At 33.0% G+C, this 18,558-nt stretch overlaps 2 protein-coding genes and 1 pseudogene across 2 annotated transcripts; 2 read left to right on the top strand and 1 right to left on the bottom strand.

Annotated features, from left to right (window-relative positions):
- The first annotated feature begins 10,165 nt into the window (after positions 1-10,165).
- LOC143603711 (ATP-dependent zinc metalloprotease FTSH 12, chloroplastic-like) lies at positions 10,166-10,702 on the top strand. The gene is made up of 4 exons (XM_077080433.1): positions 10,166-10,200; positions 10,277-10,396; positions 10,486-10,607; positions 10,693-10,702. The coding sequence occupies exons 1-4, from the start codon at positions 10,195-10,197 to the stop codon at positions 10,700-10,702; spliced, it is 258 nt and encodes an 85-aa protein (XP_076936548.1). The 5' UTR covers positions 10,166-10,194.
- A 14-nt stretch (positions 10,703-10,716) lies between these two features.
- On the top strand, positions 10,717-11,920 carry LOC143603712 (ATP-dependent zinc metalloprotease FTSH 12, chloroplastic-like). Its single transcript, XM_077080434.1, has 6 exons — positions 10,717-10,870; positions 10,955-11,074; positions 11,158-11,232; positions 11,318-11,425; positions 11,518-11,598; positions 11,694-11,920. The coding sequence occupies exons 1-6, from the start codon at positions 10,730-10,732 to the stop codon at positions 11,769-11,771; spliced, it is 603 nt and encodes a 200-aa protein (XP_076936549.1). The 5' UTR covers positions 10,717-10,729; the 3' UTR covers positions 11,772-11,920.
- Positions 11,921-12,009: 89 nt separating this feature from the next.
- Positions 12,010-12,419, bottom strand: LOC143603710 (peroxisomal 2,4-dienoyl-CoA reductase [(3E)-enoyl-CoA-producing] pseudogene; annotated as a pseudogene).
- Between the last annotated feature and the right edge of the window lie 6,139 nt (positions 12,420-18,558).

The following is an 18,558-nucleotide window of genomic DNA, read 5'->3' as shown; positions in this document are numbered from 1 at the left end:
ATAACTTGACTCTCTTCTTTGTTATTTCGGTAACACGATGACTTGTAAGAAAGAGCTCAGATATCAATGAGATGTCAACGAGGATGTATGCAGTCAAGATGGGATTTGTTCCTCTTATGTGTTGAGAGTTTAGATGTCTAAGGCCTGTTAAGTTAAATCATTGAGAGAATGATCACTCTGTGTCTCTTCGATCTGACAGGACATCTAGTAATAAAGGGATGTAATGATAAGACTTACCAATATCATATCAAGTATGGACTTGAAGGGGATGATGTTATTGAATGGCACTTAGTCAAACACACTAGGGGTGGTGACCTGTTGTTAGGCGGTATTCACCATTAGCATTAACTTCCTATGAGTCTCGTGCAAGTGGGAGATTGTTGGAATACCGTATGCCCGAGACACATAATTAGGTTAATGTGGCTAGTCGTGTTTGATCCAAGTCGGGTCATACCCAATAACGAGTTAGACACACACCAATTATGTATTTGTTAAGATAAGATCTATAAGACAAATACAGAACACGACACATTCAGAAAATCGGGTTTCTGAATACTTACTTGAAAGTGTTAAATAAATTAATTGGTTAATTTATTTATTCAAATAATTATTATTGGAATGATTATTTAACTATATGTTCTTTTGTAAAATGGTTTATAAAAGATGGGGTGTTTATATATTTTATAAAGTATAAAATAAATAAATAAAAAATATATATATATATATAATTATGGGGCCGGTTATGGGTGGGCCCCACACCCCAAAGTTTTGGTCAAAAATCATGTCATGGATATGGTAGAGATGGAGTGATCCTTACTTAACCAAGACCTAACCAAAGATATGATATGATTATATATATAGTATGAAAAAGACTTTCAAGTAAGATATATAAAAAAAACCACAAGTCTTTCTTTCTTTCTTGGTTCTAGCTTACGGCCAAGATCAAAAAGGAGGCTCGGGTCTCGGTTTTTCGTGTTCAAGCTCCCTAACATAGCTCGGTGTGTGTTGGAGGCTCGGGGTATATTCTGTTTGAGGATTTTCCCTTTGAAAGTCTAGCATCAACATCATCATCTTCTTCAACATCAACTACATCTCTTAAAGGTTTAAGAATGTAAGTTTTACAAGCTTTGATAGTTTAGTTTTCCCGTATCATTTGATCCTTGCTTCGGGTTTCTAATAAATAGATTATTGGTAATCTTTTAACATGAATAAATTAGGTTGTTCATGTACACATTTCCTATAAACTTGTAATATATACATATATAAGCACATGGATACATATGTTTAGTTTGTTTATATCACGCTTCCGTCTTTATTGTGACTAGTTAAATGGTTAACTAAGTTTATAAATTCCATAGAAACCCAACATTTACGACACGCAAATTTATTTTTGTAATTTATGACATTTACGCAAAAACGAGTGTCAAAAATCCTTTATTTTTCCAAAATTATGACATTTTTTTAATGACTCGCACAATTGAACGTCATAAATCGACGCGTGTCATTATGCATGTGTCATGGAAGCCTTTTTTTTCTAGTAGTGGTATTTAATCACCAAAGAGATTTGCCTCTCACTATTGGTCATACAATGTCAATCGGGTCTATTAGCGTTCGCATTAGCTAATTAAGATCAATTAGGAATGTATAAAGAAACTAAGAGTATTGTTATTTAGGGCATACTAAGTATTAACAATCGTCACTAATATTCAAACATGATCAACGGTTGTCAGTTATTGTCATTAATGGCCAATGTTGGGTTGCCGAGATTAGTCTGGAATTGATGGTCGCTTATGGCCATTCATTGTCAGCTAGTGGAACTAATAACGAATGAGGGTCAGATAATGGTGAATTATATAAGGTAACGTTTGGTACGTATAAATAATAGTTGGGATGGAATGTACCTATATACTTATATTATTAAAACAAAACCATTTTTTCACATGTTATTCAACTATAGTAGCCAACTAGGATGTCCACTAATATTATTATCATTTATATAATTACTAACAAAGTTATAAACGTGATTTTTAAATATTGTATTAAATAAGGTTTTTTGGTATTTTTAAATTATTAAAATTTATTAATCATTATTTATATTTTTTGAATCCACAATGTATGCTTTTACATATATTATTAAATTTAACTTTTTGTTGTATATTTGTAACCACCCGTGGATTACACATGCTATATCCTAGTGGATCATTGTAATTGAATGAAAAAATAAATGTTTTGTTGGTAAATGGGATGGAATCACCAATTACCGTGTCCATTCCATTTCTCCACCACCGCCACCGCCCACCACCACCCACCACCAATCGTCACCACCACATATCCACCCATCGCCATCAATTATCACTCTCAGATCCCGCCCATCTCCATTTCCGCCCACCATCTGCCACCACCACCACACACTATTACCACCATTCCCACTCGTCGCGCACCACCCCCACCGATCATCACTCACAATCATTTTTAAATTTATTCCGGCCTTTTCCAACTTACCAAACAACACAAAATTATAATTCATTCCATTCTCATATGGTAACCAACATTAAAATGAAATAGTAATCTATTTCATTCTCTCATCCAATCCATTACCCCATAGCAAACATACCCTATGTTTTGATGCCTCAATGCACATCATTTTTATTAAGCTTTTGTTTTATTGTACATGTAAGACTATAAATTTATATACTTGTTTGATATAAGTTTTAAGTTTAGATATAACAATATTATAACTTAATGCACATAACTTATAATAAATACTAAAAAAAACTATATAATTTCTTATATCAATTTATCGATCAAATAAGACCGTGTGTAGTCATAATGTCCCACCTCTGGACATTATACGTCACGTGTCTCCTAGTCAATTTTACACTTTTTTTGTTTTTTTAAATAATAATTCATTACATATTTAAATACAATATTAAAAAAACTACACTAAAATAAAAAAATACATCAAACTCATAAATAAAAACTACATTGCAATAAAAAAACATTAAATTAAAAAAAATACAATAATAATAATAAGACTAAATCTTGTATTTTTCAAAAATTTTATTTTGCCAAATTACTTTTAGAGATTGACTCACTGGTGGTTTTCGGATAGCTCGTTTGTTAAAACCTAGATGTCGTGGTCCAATTTGTTCCTTTTAAGTACTTCGACGACGTCCAAATTTACTTGAAGACGTTGAGCTCCAAGTTCTTGTATACCTTTGAGTCGAATGTTCATTTCTTTGAAATGACTTTCCATTTTGGCATTCGAACCCATTGACGGCAATGCAACCCCTTTTCCCCTTCCCTTTCTTCTTCTACCCCCCGGTCAAGGGAATTCAACAACATCCGCACAGGGATTCCCGTCATCATTATCGCTTAAGTTGAAGTTTCAAGCATCGGAACTTGGCGTTTCTGGATCAACCGAAGACCATGTTTTTGACCTTTTGTTAGGCCTAACACTTTCAATGTCGGCCTCCATAACTGGGGCCCACTTAGGGTGAAACCTCAGGTGGGTTTTCCAACAGTTTAAGTAATGTTGATACTCTACCAACGCCTTGTTCCATGATTTTCGCGTCAGAGACACTGCTACGCCACATTCGAGTCATCCGAGAGTGAACCGCATGGTAAGTCATGCATTTGGTGTTTATATTGGTCCATTTTGACATTACCGAATCTTTTTCCTGACGCGAGTCCCCGTCAAGTTTGTGGAACAAATCTTTAATTTTGTTTCAAAATACACCCGATGCTTGAAAGTTCGCTAAAACAAAATAAAAATATTACATGTTCAATGTTTGTTCGAAGAAATTAAAAAATATATATTTTTAAAAAACTTGCCGCACTCGGGATCTTCTGATATCATGCACCACGCCTGAGTAAGTAATTCACACTCGTTGGGATTCCACGGTATAGTGGTCTTTTTAGCCTGAGGTTCACTGGCGAGTTTCTTTACGTGTTTTCTCGCACGTCCACGCTCGAACCGCCGCGAGTCTCTGGGACGGGTTGTGGCTCCGGGTTGATTTGTGTCTCCGGCACCGTCTCATCGTCTGGTTGGGAACCGGAACCATCCATCATATTCGTGGTTGGGTTTTGGAAACCAGGCACCATATCTGGGTTAAGGGCTCCAAAACTTAGATATTGTCTGTACGAGACCATTTGCGGGCCGAACGAATATGCGGTTTGAGAGATAGGGATTGTTGGCATCAGGATTGTAGATGGGTTCGGTTGTGGATTATTTGGGTTGGTATTGTTTGCGTTGCCTTGTCGGGCATATGCGGCAAAACTGAGCGTTTGGTTGTTGTTCTTAAATATATATTTGAGTGTTTTATAGAGAATTAGTAGAAGTGTGTGTAAAAATTGAAGTTTGAGTTTGTTTTTAAAGGAGATTTGTGTTAAAATTTAAGAAAGATATTTTTTTTATCAAATGGTGATATATTAACGGTTATATTTTTTGAAATTGTGCCATCCTTGCGTTATACACAAAACGCTAACCAAATCAAACACACAAAAACGGGGCGGGGGGTGGGGGTGCCCCCGGCGTTTTGGGCCATAACGCGCCTATACCGCCACCACTACCCGTGGCCTAAGTTTCCCTCCAGCTTCCAAAATTTCCCCTCATATTCTCTCAAATAACTAATCAATTTTTTCTCACTAATATTTTCCCTCCTAATTCTTATTCCCGCTAACTCATTAACCCTAAAACTTCTTTCTCTCTAAAAAGTGTTTCTCCAATAATGTTAATCAAACAAGTAAAGTCCACATTTAGGAAAATATTTTATTGTTTCTTTGTGTTTAATTTTATTTATTTATTTACTTAACTAAAATTTTTGACATTAAAGCAAAAGCAGCGTAGATTTTTAATATAATCTTAGTTATATTGATTATCACCTTTTTGTTGCTATGATTTATTGAATAGGCATCAGTTTAATTGATAAAGGTCTGTTCTCTACTAGTTATGGCATATGGATCTTCGTTTTTTTTTGGTAAATTGGCATATGGAGTTCTTGTAACAGGTTTGTCTTTCTTACAGAATACTTGGTTTCGGACTTTCTTAAGGCGTGATTATGTCATGATTTTGTGAAACTGTTTGGGGAGACTTTGTTTTCTTTTACAATTGTAGAAATAGAATAAGGTCCTTGAAACCAGAATGATGCTTAAATTGACATGACTCAGTTCAATGAACTTAAATTTTCAGATTGTTTAATGGAATCACATGAGTCAGTTGCTTTTTTTTCCTGTTAAATTGAAACTTGAATCTTCACTCCATTTTCATATTTGAATCAAGCTGTTGTTTCATTCCTTTTAACAACATCATTTGGATATAAGAAAATTTTGAGAGCTCATTTGCAAACAAAATTGTCTTTTGGAAGTTTGTATTGCCACATTTTATTTATGTTGTGTACTTGTGTGCAATGTGCTTGTTTTGGACAAGCGTTTATTAAACACTAGGTTATATACCCGTGTAGAACACGGGTTAAAATAAATAAATTTATTTAAATAATAATACAATATGAAATATAAAAAATATGTTCAACATATAAAAAAATATAATATATGGTTGAATAAATTATACAATACACAATATGAAAATAAAAAGATGAAAATTCATAAATTTATAAATATTTTTTTTTATACAATACTTGCAATTTAATTTATAACTTTATCATTCATATTAAAATTAATAATTTCACTTTGCTTTTATTATCAACTCTAGATATGAAACACATAGTTGACCATGTGTTAAAACAGGCTTTTCAAAAACAAACAAACCATCTAAATTTATTAACGTTAGCTTTTATTAATATTTATCGCAAAACAAACATAAAGTGAAATTTTCTTTCTTTAAAATTTGAAATTAATTATTTTATCTAAATTAACGTTAAAATACGTTACATATAAAAGCTTAATATTATTAACTAATACCATATATTTATATAAAACTAAATAATATATTTATATTGGTATTAAATTTTTTTAAACCAGAAAATGTTTATTAAAAAAAATAAATTAATAGATTAAGACCAAAAACGAGTTAAATATAAAACTAGTAATAAGAAAAAGAAATATATATTTAATATGAGAGAGGGGTGATAAATTTTTGTAAGGATCACTCAATAACATATAACATTAGACTCGTGTAGAACATATATTAGAATAACTACATTTATTTAAATAATAACACAATGTGAAATACAAAAACTATGTTCAAAAGATTTAAATATATAATATATGGTAAAATAAATTACTCATTATATAAAAAGTTGTTGAAAATTCATAAATTTTTAAATTCTTTTTTTGTATAAATTATTTGTAAATTTATCCTCCATATTAAAATTAGTAGTTTCACTTTGTTTTTTGTTTGAACTATATATAATGAAACACATAACTGATCATTTGTTAAAACATGTTGTCTCAAAAAACAAACAAATTATCTAAAGCAGTTGGCTTTAATTTTATCAATCTTCATTGCAAAACAAAAATATAGAGTGAAAATTTCTTTTTTTGAGATTGATTTTAATTATTTTATCTAAATCAATGTGAAAATTCTATACTTATAAAAACTTAATATTAATACTAATGCAATATATTTATATAAAACTAAATAATATATAATGTTGGTATTAATTTTTTTAAACCTGAAAATAATTATTAAGAAAATAATAATAGGTTGAAAAGAATAAAATAAAATAAAATATAAAACTATTAATATGAAAAAGAAATATATATTTAACATGAGAAAAATGAGAAAATTTTGTAAGAATTACTCATGTGTAATGTCATATGGAATTAAGACCCGTGTAGAACACGAGTTATAATAAATAAATCTGTTGAGATAATAACACAATGTGAAAAACAAAAAATATGTTCAAATGATATAAAGATATAATGTATGGTAGAATAAATAACATATTACACAATATGGAAATAAAAAGTTATTGAAAATTCATAAATCTCTAAATTTTTTTTGTATACAGTCTTTGTAATTTTAACCTACATATCAAAATTAGTAGTTTCGTTTTGTTTTTTATTTCAACTTTAGATAATGAAACATATAACTTACCATGCGTAAAAACATGTTATCTCTAAAACAAATCAAACCATATATAGTGATTTAGTTTATTAATAATATCGCAAAATAATCGTAAAGTTAAAATTTCTTTGTTTGTAATTAATTATTTTATTTAAATTAATGTTAAAATTCATTACTTATAAAAGCTTAATACTGAAAACTAATACCACATATTTATATAAAACTAAATAATATATCTATGTTTGTATTAAAATTTTAAATTAAAAAAAATATTAGAAAGAGAAAATAATTGATTAAAAAGCAAAAAAAAAGTTACATATAAAACTACTATTAACAAAAAAAGAAATGTATTTAATAAGAGAGAGAGGTGGGGAAATTTTGTAAGAAGCTATCTTTTATGATGCAATGTGACATAAAATAACCTTTATTTATTATCGTTTTAAATTTCATTAAGATTGGTTTGATTTGTTAGATTCCATTTGCTGCTTATGTTAGACAAATGCATGTATATATTAATACTCTTGAAGTTTCTATTCTTAATTATTTTTCCATAGCATGTTATATTTTGTTTCCGTTCCTCTTCGAGTGCACAACTGTTATTTAATGATAAGCTTTAATTATTTTTATTTCTAAACAGCCTGTCTTGATCCGTTAACCTTTTGGCGAAAACCAGTCCTGACCCAAACCAAAATGATATATTTTTTTAAAAAATACTCGGTTTTGGTGCAAACATGGTATGACCCATTATACTACCCTACCGGTCATTTTCGTTGGTGACCGTCATGATCCAAACAAATATAACCATTTTTAAAAGACCCCGGTTTTGGCACAAACATTGTATGACCCACTACATGTACTGCCTGACCCGGTCGTTGTGCGATGTGTAGTTTTTTTTTGTTCATTTGAATTGCCTGGTTTTTTTGTTAAATAGAAACTTAAATCAGCTATTCATTTTTTATTTTATTCATATTTTTTTATTCATTAGAATAATTTTTATGTTTTGTACATGAATGGCATAAAATTTCTGTTCGAATTTGGATTACTGTTTGTTTCACATTGGACACCAATTGCAAATTAATTTGAGCCCATTTTATTTAATTATGTTTTGTAAGATGGAACATCAATAGGTGTTTCAAAGTGGTTTCGATTTCAATGATTAGGATTATCATACAGTATGCTAATGCAACATTTGAAGCAGTGTCCTTTTTCATGGTATGGATACATATAAAGTGTCTTCCTTATTAGTTGTTCTTAGATCAAACTTATTACATTCTTAAACTAAATACAATTGTCAATTGTATGCTAAATACTTGAATTACCCTTTGCTATAGACCAATGTCAATTGGTAGTTATTTGACTTCGACTTATGAGGTCAAACTTATTACCTTCTCTGAATCAGGTAAAACAAACGTTGTGTCAAATCACTCTTAAACATTAGGAAAAAAGATGGATGACACCGTTTCTTGGTACGGTTTATTCAAGTTCTTACTCTTGAACTCGATATATATTTCGTCAAAGTATGACTTTGGATTTCTCCAAGAAATCTCCATTATTATTTATGGGTCAGTACTTTTGTGGCTTATTAACATTTTGTGAGTACAATTCTCACCTAAAAGACCCGTAAGCTTCATTTTTCTCATTGTACTTGAAAGTAGTTCTTTATTGCAAAATTGCAAAAAGTAATATCTATTCTACATATGATTATATGTTTCGGAAAACACATTAAATAGTTGGAGCTTCTTGTTGGCTTTCTCTTGCAATCAGCATAACTGAACTCCTAACTTGCATCGTATTTGGGTATGGGACGTTGTAGCAGTCTTTGACTTTTTTGGTTAGACTATGCAAGAACTCAACAACCAATGTTTGTATTAACAACTTTGTTTCATTTTTATGTGAAGAAAACATTATTGTTTGTTTTCCTCTTAACTGTGATTATCAAGAATGATTATTCTTGTTTCTTAAGTTATGCCGACTACCATCACAATTTTTATGTTAATTTGTTGATTTGCTGCTTCCTTTTCTTTAGGTCGGAACCACTTAATTACTAGTTTGTTTGTAAATGTTAATAGGTCTTAATTCACCTTTATGCATTATAAAATGTTTCATCTTTTTTATACGAAATGTATTAACCCATTTTGGATTTGAGTTCTATTATTTTGTTGCTTTTTAAGTCGACCCAACCCAAAATGACTACTAGAAATCAGTTTTATAAAATGAAAAGATAATAAAACAAAATAGTTGATAGGTAAGATTTTTGATTGAATAAAAAATAAATAGATAATAAAAAAGGATGTACCGTTAAAGATAATGAATGGGATGTGAGGTTTGTGAAAATATGAGATACAAATAAAAGAAATGACAGTTTTTGGTAAAATTTTAAGGATATGATAAAAAACTATTGTGAATGTTCTTTTAGTGTTTCTGTTATTTGGTTACTAACTTTCTTTTTACTCCGTTATGCATTATAATCATAAATAAACAATATAATTAAGAATTGTTATTTGGTTATTCCCGATATTATTACATATATTATTTTCCAACTTCTTATCATCTCACATAATCACTGTTTCTTTCATACGGCGCTTAAAAAGTTTGTATGTAATGTATTGTAAGTTGTACTATTTTCAGTATGTTCTATAGCTTTTACGTACCTTACCTGTCACTCAACCTTTACAGCTGTCCTCTTTGTCTTCTCTCTTCTTTATGATATCTCTCTATTCAAAGAAAGAACAAACTGGCTTCTCTCTGTATTTGTTACCGCCTCCGGTTCACATTGCCTCACCGTCAACATCAGCAACCCACAATCAATGGCGAAGGACTCTTAGGGCCAAGGGTGGCCTCGCCCCCCTGTTTTTTACGCGATAGTGTAAATTTACTAGTTTCGTCCGAAATTTTACATACGTGGTCTAAAAATGAGCCTAGTCGGGGTATTTATAACATTGTGCTTAAATGAGTTTATTGGTGTTCGGGGTTACCCACATTTGGGAAATATGTTGTCTTTTTGCAGGATGTTAATAATTGGGATCCCACAAGAGTAGGTGCGTTGGCAATTTATCTGTTGGTGACGGTTGTTTCGTGTCAAAGGATATTCGTGGCGGTTCGAGCTCCGTTTATTAATAGACAGATAATAGACAGATATAAGAAATCTTGTCAATGAAGCTGGAATAATGGCTGTAAGTGTTACTTTTTATATAATTTACTTAATATTGTTCATATGAATTAATTGGTTTAATGATAAAATTTATGAAGGTGAGAAAAGGACATACAAAAATATACCAGCAAGATATTGTTGATGTGTTAGATAAGCAGTTGCTTGAGGGAATGGGTGTGCTTTTGACAGAGGAAGAGCAAAAAAAATGTGAAGAAAGAGTATGCCCTTTTTGCCCTCTTGACATTTGAGAATCTTACATCTTTGTAAGGGTAGTATAGTCATTAATCATGTTGTTAAAACGTGAAAGGTATCTATTGAAAAGAAGAGGCTGTTGGCAGTACATGAAGCCGGTCATATTTTGTTAGCACATTTATTTCCTCGATACGATTGGCACGCGTTTTCTCAGTTATTACCCGGTGGTAAGGTATGGTTATAATATCGGAATTTTGACTTTTAAAGTGTTCGTTTAAATTTTATATTTTTATGTTTGTTAATATCTAACATATTTGAGCAGGAAACTCTAATATCTGTTTTTTTACCCTAGAGAAGATATGGTGGATCAAGGTTACACAACATTTGGGTACATGATGATGCAAATGGTGGTTGCACATGGTGGACGATGTGCCGAACGTGTTGTTTATGGTGATGATATAACGGATGGTGGAGCTGATGATCTAGAAAAGATCACAAAGGTGTATATGTTTTCACTTGTTTTATTTTGCTTTCAAATTAATAATCACATTGGTTTTAACATGTGATTGATTATTATCTGTTAGATTGCTCGAGAAATGGTGATAAGCCCTAGAAATGCAAGATTAGCGTATGCAACATTGACACACCGAGTCGGATTGGCCAATAGAGCAGATAGTACTGATGGAGAACTTATAAAATATAGGGTATATAATATTTAATTATTTATCATCGCCTTTAATCCATTCTTATCGTTGATTAATTCATCTGCTTTGGAATTATATTTCAGTGGGATGACCCGCATGTAATTCCTGCTGATATGACAGTAGAAGTTTCAGAGCTCTTCACTCGTGAATTGACAAGAGTACGTATAACTTTTTATTTAATATAATTCGTTAATATACTCGACTTATATTTGTTACCTAATGTTATTCTGATGTGGGTTCCAGTATATCGAAGAGACTGAAGAGCTTGCAATGAAGGGACTGATGGATAATAGGCACATACTGGATTTGATTACAAATGAACTACTAAAGAACTCAAGAATTACCGGGCTGGTAAGTTTTACATGTTACATTTTACATATCATTAACAGATTAGTTGAAATTAGGTCATGTTTACATTTTAAAGTTTGATTGGATGATTTCAGGAAGTTAAAGATAAGATAAGCGGATTATCCCCACAGATGTTTGAAGATTTCGTTAAGCCCTTCCAAATAAATCCAGATGACGTACGTGTTATATATTTTTAAGTTAAAATATTAATAATATCAATTCAGTAGTTTGTGAAATGTAGTTGACGGGTTTGGTTTGTTTGTTTTTACAGGAAGGACCGATACCTCACAATGACCGTTTGAGATACCAACCACTCGATGTTTACCCTGCACCTCTTCATAGATGTTGACCAACAAAAAGTCAAATTTGTATCACCAAAGGAACATGCTTTTCTATTTTTTGTTTTCTTATATTTATTGTATTTTTGACCGATAAACAGCTAGAATGATCACAAATGTTTTCAAGAAAATTACATCAATACCAAAAGTTGTTATCACCAAATATGCATATTAATCAGATTTCCGGTAGGCTAGAGTTTGCTAGAAGGTACCCCGGTGGGTGCAGCTCGAGAACGTTTTTCCACAATTCTAGAAAGCGTTTTCACTTCCTCTTTTCGCCCTGGTCTCGGCTTTTATTTCATCTGACCCGAGTTTTCTCATGCCAGCAGTGTCATTTATCGGCCCAGGCGCAATCCCGTTGACTCGTATGTCATAATCAGTACCCCATTCCAATGCCAGATTCCTTGTAATAGCATCTACTGCAGCCTATAATATTACACATTAAAGAAACATACATACATGAATGTATATAAACATAATGTTTACTTAAATTTAGAATCTTTTTGTATAACCTTAGCAGCAGCTACATGAATTTGGTACCAACCAGCTGTGTAATGCAGAGTAGCACTGATATTCAATATTATTCCACCACTCTCATCTGAGCTTCTTCCAGGTCCTCCTTTCTTCAGATACTTGACTGCTTCATGGCACATAGTAAACGTACCTATTGTTCAAGTAATGTCACCACCACTCTCATCTGACTGTTTTTTATTTTTTAATAAATATTTGTTATGAAAAAAATACTTGTGCTAATGATAAAGTTGATATAATTCTCTGTTTATTTTCTATGTACCAAACAAGAGAAATGATTCTCAGCTATATTTCTCTACTGAAATCTCTGTACTACCAAACAGAACAGTCAATTCTCATTCTCTAGACTAATTCCCTTTCTCTGCAATTCCATTTCTCTATTCCATTTCTCTATAATTCCATTCTCTGTACCAAACACCCCCTTAAAGATAATGAATGGGATGTGAGGTTTGTGAAAATATGAGAGACAAATAAAAGAAATGACAGTTTTTGGTAAAATTTTAAGGATATGATAAAAAACTATTGTGAATGTTCTTTTAGTGTTTCTGTTATTTGGTTACTAACTTTTTTTTTACTCCGTTATGCATTATAATCATAAATAAACAATATAATTAAGAATTGTTATTTGGTTATTCCCGATATTATTACATATATTATTTTCCAACTTCTTATCATCTCACATAATCACTGTTTCTTTCATACGGCGCTTAAAAAGTTTGTATGTAATGTATTGTAAGTTGTACTATTTTTAGTATGTTCTATAGCTTTTACGTACCTTACCTGTCACTCAACCTTTACAGCTGTCCTCTTTGTCTTCTCTCTTCTTTATGATATCTCTCTATTCAAAGAAAGAACAAACTGGCTTCTCTCTGTATTTGTTACCGCCTCCGGTTCACATTGCCTCACCGTCAACATCAGCAACCCACAATCAATGGCGAAGGACTCTTAGGGCCAGGGGTGGCCTCGCCCCCCTGTTTTTTACGCGATAGTGTAAATTTACTAGTTTCGTCCGAAATTTTACATACGTGGTCTAAAAATGAGCCTAGTCGGGGTATTTATAACATTGTGCTTAAATGAGTTTAATGGTGTTCGGGGTTACCCACATTTGGGAAATATGTTGTCTTTTTGCAGGATGTTAATAATTGGGATCCCACAAGAGTAGGTGCGTTGTCTTCTCTCTTCTTATCATCTCACATAATCACTGTTTCTTTCATACGGCGCTTAAAAAGTTTGTATGTAATGTATTGTAAGTTGTACTATTTTCAGTATGTTCTATAGCTTTTACGTACCTTACCTGTCACTCAACCTTTACAGTTGTCCTCTTTGTCTTCTCTCTTCTTTTTGATATCTCTCTATTCAAAGAAAGAACAAACTGGCTTCTCTCTGTATTTGTTACCGCCTCCGGTTCACATTGCCTCACCGTCAACATCAGCAACCCACAATCAATGGCGAAGGACTCTTAGGGCCAGGGGTGGCCTCGCTCCCCTGTTTTTTTACGCGATAGTGTAAATTTACCAGTTTCGTCCGAAATTTTACATACGTGGTCTAAAAATGAGCCGTTTCGGCCGAAATGTTTTATACATGGTGTAAAATTTAGCCGTTTTCCCCTGAAATTTTGTATACGCAGTGTAAATTTAGCTGTTTTCGACCGAAATTATATATACGTAGTGTAAAATTTAGCCTTTTTTGGCCGAAATTTTTTATTTTTTATACGTAGTGTAAAATTTAGCTTTTTTCGCCCGAAATTTTCTATACGTAGTGTAAATTTAGCTTTTTTCGGCCGAAAATTTAAGTCTGCCCCCTTTGTTTGTGAAATTTTGTATACATTTTAAGTTCGCCCCCCTCGGTGTCTTAGTTCAAGCTTCGCCACTGCCCACAATGTGGCAACACCGTGGACCTTGATTCCACCCCGTTCACCCTATTTCTTTGCTATTCTTCTCAAACTATGTTGTTTTTACGCCTGAGTTCATGCATTTCTTTCGTTTTATATAAAGGGGTAACGGGGTGTTCTTCCGCCGTCTATGGTGGCTGTGGAACTACAACATGCAGTGCCTTGTGTCTATTGTGATGTTAGAAGTGGTGCACATGAGGTGTTCGATGAAATGTGTGCATTTCCGTTTGGGTTTTTGAAAGGTTGTGATGGTTTACTGAGCCTAGGTACGGTGCACATAAGGTGTTTCACATAATGCTTGACGATTCTGCTACACCTTTTGTAGGCAATGATGATGACGGACTCTTGGTGTGGTGACTGTCGTGCTTTGAAACAAGCATCTACAGTTGCAGCCATGAACATGATCTGAGCCTAAGGTTAGATTAATGACATTGACATTGGCATTTGTGACGGCTATCTTAGCATCATAACCTTGGTAAATCTAGAGGAAATAATGGACTAAAGAAGACAAGGTTGAGCATTCTAACTTCATTAATCATTATGCTTAAATTAAGCTGATTTGGTTACTAATTTTATCATAAAGTTTAATTCTTTTATGTTTACTATTAGAATATGATGAGCTTGCTTTCGATTGTGGTAATTTGATTGATCCTTTTGAAGAGGCGTATTAGAAGTCTTTACACTCTCAAACAAATGGTGTACGACGTGATATGCTATTACTTTTGAAATTTTATACCTTAAGAGTTATTGTGTTCTGTAAAATTATATTTATAATTTATATATTGTAAAGCTTGATTGTTTGTTTCAGATTGTTCGTGTTTATCTTAGTTCTCCGAGTTGTATTGCTGTACTTGATCATGATAAGAAGCGTACATACGTGATAAGAAAGGAACACGTATTTTACGTGAAGAGATTATTCTCATTATAGTGGTCATTTTTGGATTTTTTTAGCATGAATGGTGTTCAAGGTTGTGATTGGATACATTTGCTTTGTGGCGTCTGCTGCCAAAGTATGGCTATTTTTGGCCTTCTTAATAGTGTTTCTACACTTTGTTTTCAACTACGTAGACATTTACTTGATGGTCCGTAGCTTGAAAACATTGGTAGTTAAACCCTAACATTTTTGGGTTGATAAAGGCTATGATGATGAACATGGTTTCATTTGAGCCTCTGAAGCTGTCTCGATTCATTTTTTCTTTATACTTAGTGCAAGGGTTTCTTAGTCAAAACTCAATTTCATTGAAACTGTGTTGCTTTGTTGAGGGCTATGACGATGGTCCGTTATTTGGCGAGGCAACTGATGTTGCAGCCATGGCAGAGATCTGAGCCACGAGTATTCGCTTGAATATTATGTCTGGCTGTGATGACAGTTTGTTATTTGAAATAGCGGATATCTGAATCTCAAACGTTTATGGTTGTGAAGAAATTACTCTCATGGGCATGGCAACTTATGTTGCTGCCATGGTGTGGAGCTGAACCCATTGTTACTCCGCCTTTTTAGATCAGTTTATAACTGTGATGATGTTCGTTTTTGGCGTATGTTGCAGCCATGATACCGCTGAAGGCGGGGTGCAGTGGTCGGTTGTGTGGTGGCGGCATGGCAGGATCTGGATTAATTTCTACTGATTTGTTGCTACTTTGTATGAGGTTTGTCTCCTGTCTGTGACTTTTAATAGTAAACATCTGCGCATCACGTCTTTCTGCCTCTGTCTCCTCCATCTGATACTTGGTGTATTTGCATCGTGTTTTATTCACTGTAGTATGGCCTCTGTTAAATGTTACTAGGCTATAACATTATGTCATGTGCGTGCATCTGATGTGCATTGTGATTTTTCTTTTGTCACCTGCCCGGTGCATTGTGCGGGTTTTGAAGTGTAGTTTTCGTTTGCTTATGCAGAGATCGTTATGGTGCTTTTGTGTGTTTACTTGAGATAGGATTACAAATGTAGCTTCCATGACAATTTTGGATTATAGTTCATTTAGAAGACCAATAGTAACGGCTTATTTTGATTATGATCTATTGATTCATCTTTTAATCCTAGAAAATATAAAATTAAGAAATTATTAATAACAATTGGCATGCTATCCCGTGAGTCACGGTTTATTTACTTAAGAAAATGAGATTGTCATTATCCAATACACTGAACGAAAGCCAATGGGTATACGAAATGTGAGCACATTGTTGCAGAACCTATTCTGTTAATGGTACTTGAGTGCACGAACAAGCACAATAGAATAATGAGGCTCAATTCGAAAGTTAGGTGTCCCATCTGCTTATCGTGTTTTGACACATATTAATATATTATAGTTGATTTGAGATCCATCTAGAAAACGAAGAAGGCTACTACTTAAATTTTTGTTGTAATTTTTACTCATTTTTTTCTTGTATACAACTAAACATTCTTCCACTGCGATATTTTATTTGAGACTTTTATATGTGATAATGCAGGTTATTTGCATTTTCACGAGTTGTTTACCATTTCTGTTTTGCATTGAACAAAGGCTTTGGATTGTTGACATACCATGTTTAAGTATGTTTGCTAAGTTAATTGTGTTGTGTTACCTTTGGTGTGAAATTATTTTACATGTAGTTTTGTTACTGTAATGGTTGTTTTTTTATAGAGTAGTAAATTAAAACATTATCCTTTGTTGTAACTAATGTAATGCTTTTTTAAAGGTTCGCAACATCTTTGCAGATGTTTCTTCCAACGAGCGATGGCGGTGCTTCACAGTGCATAGGGTCCCACCATAGGCTAAACTTCTGAACTTTTTACAAAAATTTATATATTTACCTACATATTACATTATAACTTATAATGCAATATGTCCATGTCTACACATAGCCTCAAAATCAAGCTATAACTAAGTTCTATTGGAACTATTGGACGAATACTAAACTCAGCATAACTGTTGGAATTGATCTGCCCAAGATACATATTAGAGTAGATGTGGCTAGTACGTTATGATCCAAGTCGGGTCATACCCAATAACAAGCTAGACAAACGCCACGATATTTATTGTTAGATATGATCTAAGTAATAATTATCAACACTTATAATAGTTGGAAAAATGGGTTTTTTAAATATTTGCAATTGTGTGTTAAATAAATTATGTGGATAATTTATGTATTTTGAGAGGCGTTATTTATTTGGATAAATAACAAATAAAGTTTAAAGAAAAAATAATGCAAAATTGGGTTTTGAGTTTTGGGGGGGGGGGGGGGGGGACCCATGGGGCCGGCCCCTCCTCTCTCTCTATCCTCTTTTGTGTTACTTCCAAGACATGCAAGCAAAGAGATTGGGAGATCATCTTTCTTGTTTGCATCAAAGGCAACACTCTCACACACAGACACACATAACTCTCTTCTTCTTCTCTCTCAGCCGAGAATAACAAGGAGGAACAAGAGGATTGCAAGAGTGTAAGAATCCTAGAAACTTGGTGTTTGTTGAAGGCTTGTTCGGGTATACAAGCTTGAGGTCTTCTCCCTTGAAGATCCGTCATTCAATTCTTTCATCCCCTTCTAATTTCTGGACTTGAAGGTATGCCAATAAAAACACCCTATGGTTGTTCTTGATAGTGTGTACATCGTATATGGATCCTGGTTTGGGTTTAACATAAACGGGTTTATGTGTAATGGTTAACAAGATTTAAAACTTAATTTCCGTTGCGTTTCCTAAATAAATGGTTTATTTTGGACTTTGATAATTTTGCTAAAACCCAACAATTGCATCAAGAGCCGCTATACGATCACATGTTTCAAAATGGGTTCTAAAGTGCTCGGGTTTGATGGTATTTTTTACCATTTTGGCCGAGAACTTTAGGCATTTTGGTTGCCCCTTGGTTTTTCAAGTTTGTACCATACATGCATGTGGTAAAAACTGAAAAAAGGTTATTTGGTTGCAAAATTTTGTTTAGGCCGAGAACTAAGGGAAAAGGGGAACCATTCTGGTCAAAGATTAGTAGCTTGTGTTGGATGTTCATAACCTAGCCATGACCTTGTGTATATTGAAGAGGCTTGTTGTGATTTATGCATTTGGATGTAATATTCTTCATTCGGGTTTGTAATCTATCTATTCTTTCAAATGGTTTGTAATAATAAGTAGAATAGTTGTATTTCTTTTATTAGACAAAATATATTAGGATATATTTTGTAAAAGAAGATGCAACTGCAACACCATTTTGGTTGAAGCCCAAGTGGAAGCCCAATTAAAGAAGAAAGATCACAACAAGAAGTGAACGCTTGAAGCATAAGGATGCGGAGTTAAGTGAAAGTTCACCATCTCATACCTTGTGTCATGCTCGTCCCTTAGTAGAGACCTTATGACACACCTGTTTCGGTCAACAAGTGTTGTCAAACTTTAGGTGGCTATGGTTAT

The sequence above is a fragment of the Bidens hawaiensis genome, unplaced genomic scaffold (genome assembly GCF_021521415.1).
Source record: "Bidens hawaiensis isolate Kalapana, Puna unplaced genomic scaffold, B.hawaiensis_p1.1 tig00062469_1, whole genome shotgun sequence".
NCBI lineage: Eukaryota > Viridiplantae > Streptophyta > Magnoliopsida > Asterales > Asteraceae > Bidens > Bidens hawaiensis.
The sequence above is the reverse complement of the archived record's forward strand: the minus strand, read 5'-3'. Positions and strand labels throughout refer to the sequence as shown.

Bases quoted from the DNA above. Each gene is read 5' to 3' on its own strand.
- LOC143603711 (XM_077080433.1), top strand. The intron at 10,397-10,485 runs GTATGCCCTTTT...AAAACGTGAAAG, and splicing joins AAAAAAAATGTGAAGAAAGA to GTATCTATTGAAAAGAAGAG.
- LOC143603712 (XM_077080434.1), top strand. From the start codon at position 10,730: ATGGTGGATCAAGGTTACACAACATTTGGGTACATGATGATGCAAATG. The intron at 11,233-11,317 runs GTACGTATAACT...TGTGGGTTCCAG, and splicing joins TCACTCGTGAATTGACAAGA to TATATCGAAGAGACTGAAGA. The intron at 11,426-11,517 runs GTAAGTTTTACA...GGATGATTTCAG, and splicing joins ACTCAAGAATTACCGGGCTG to GAAGTTAAAGATAAGATAAG.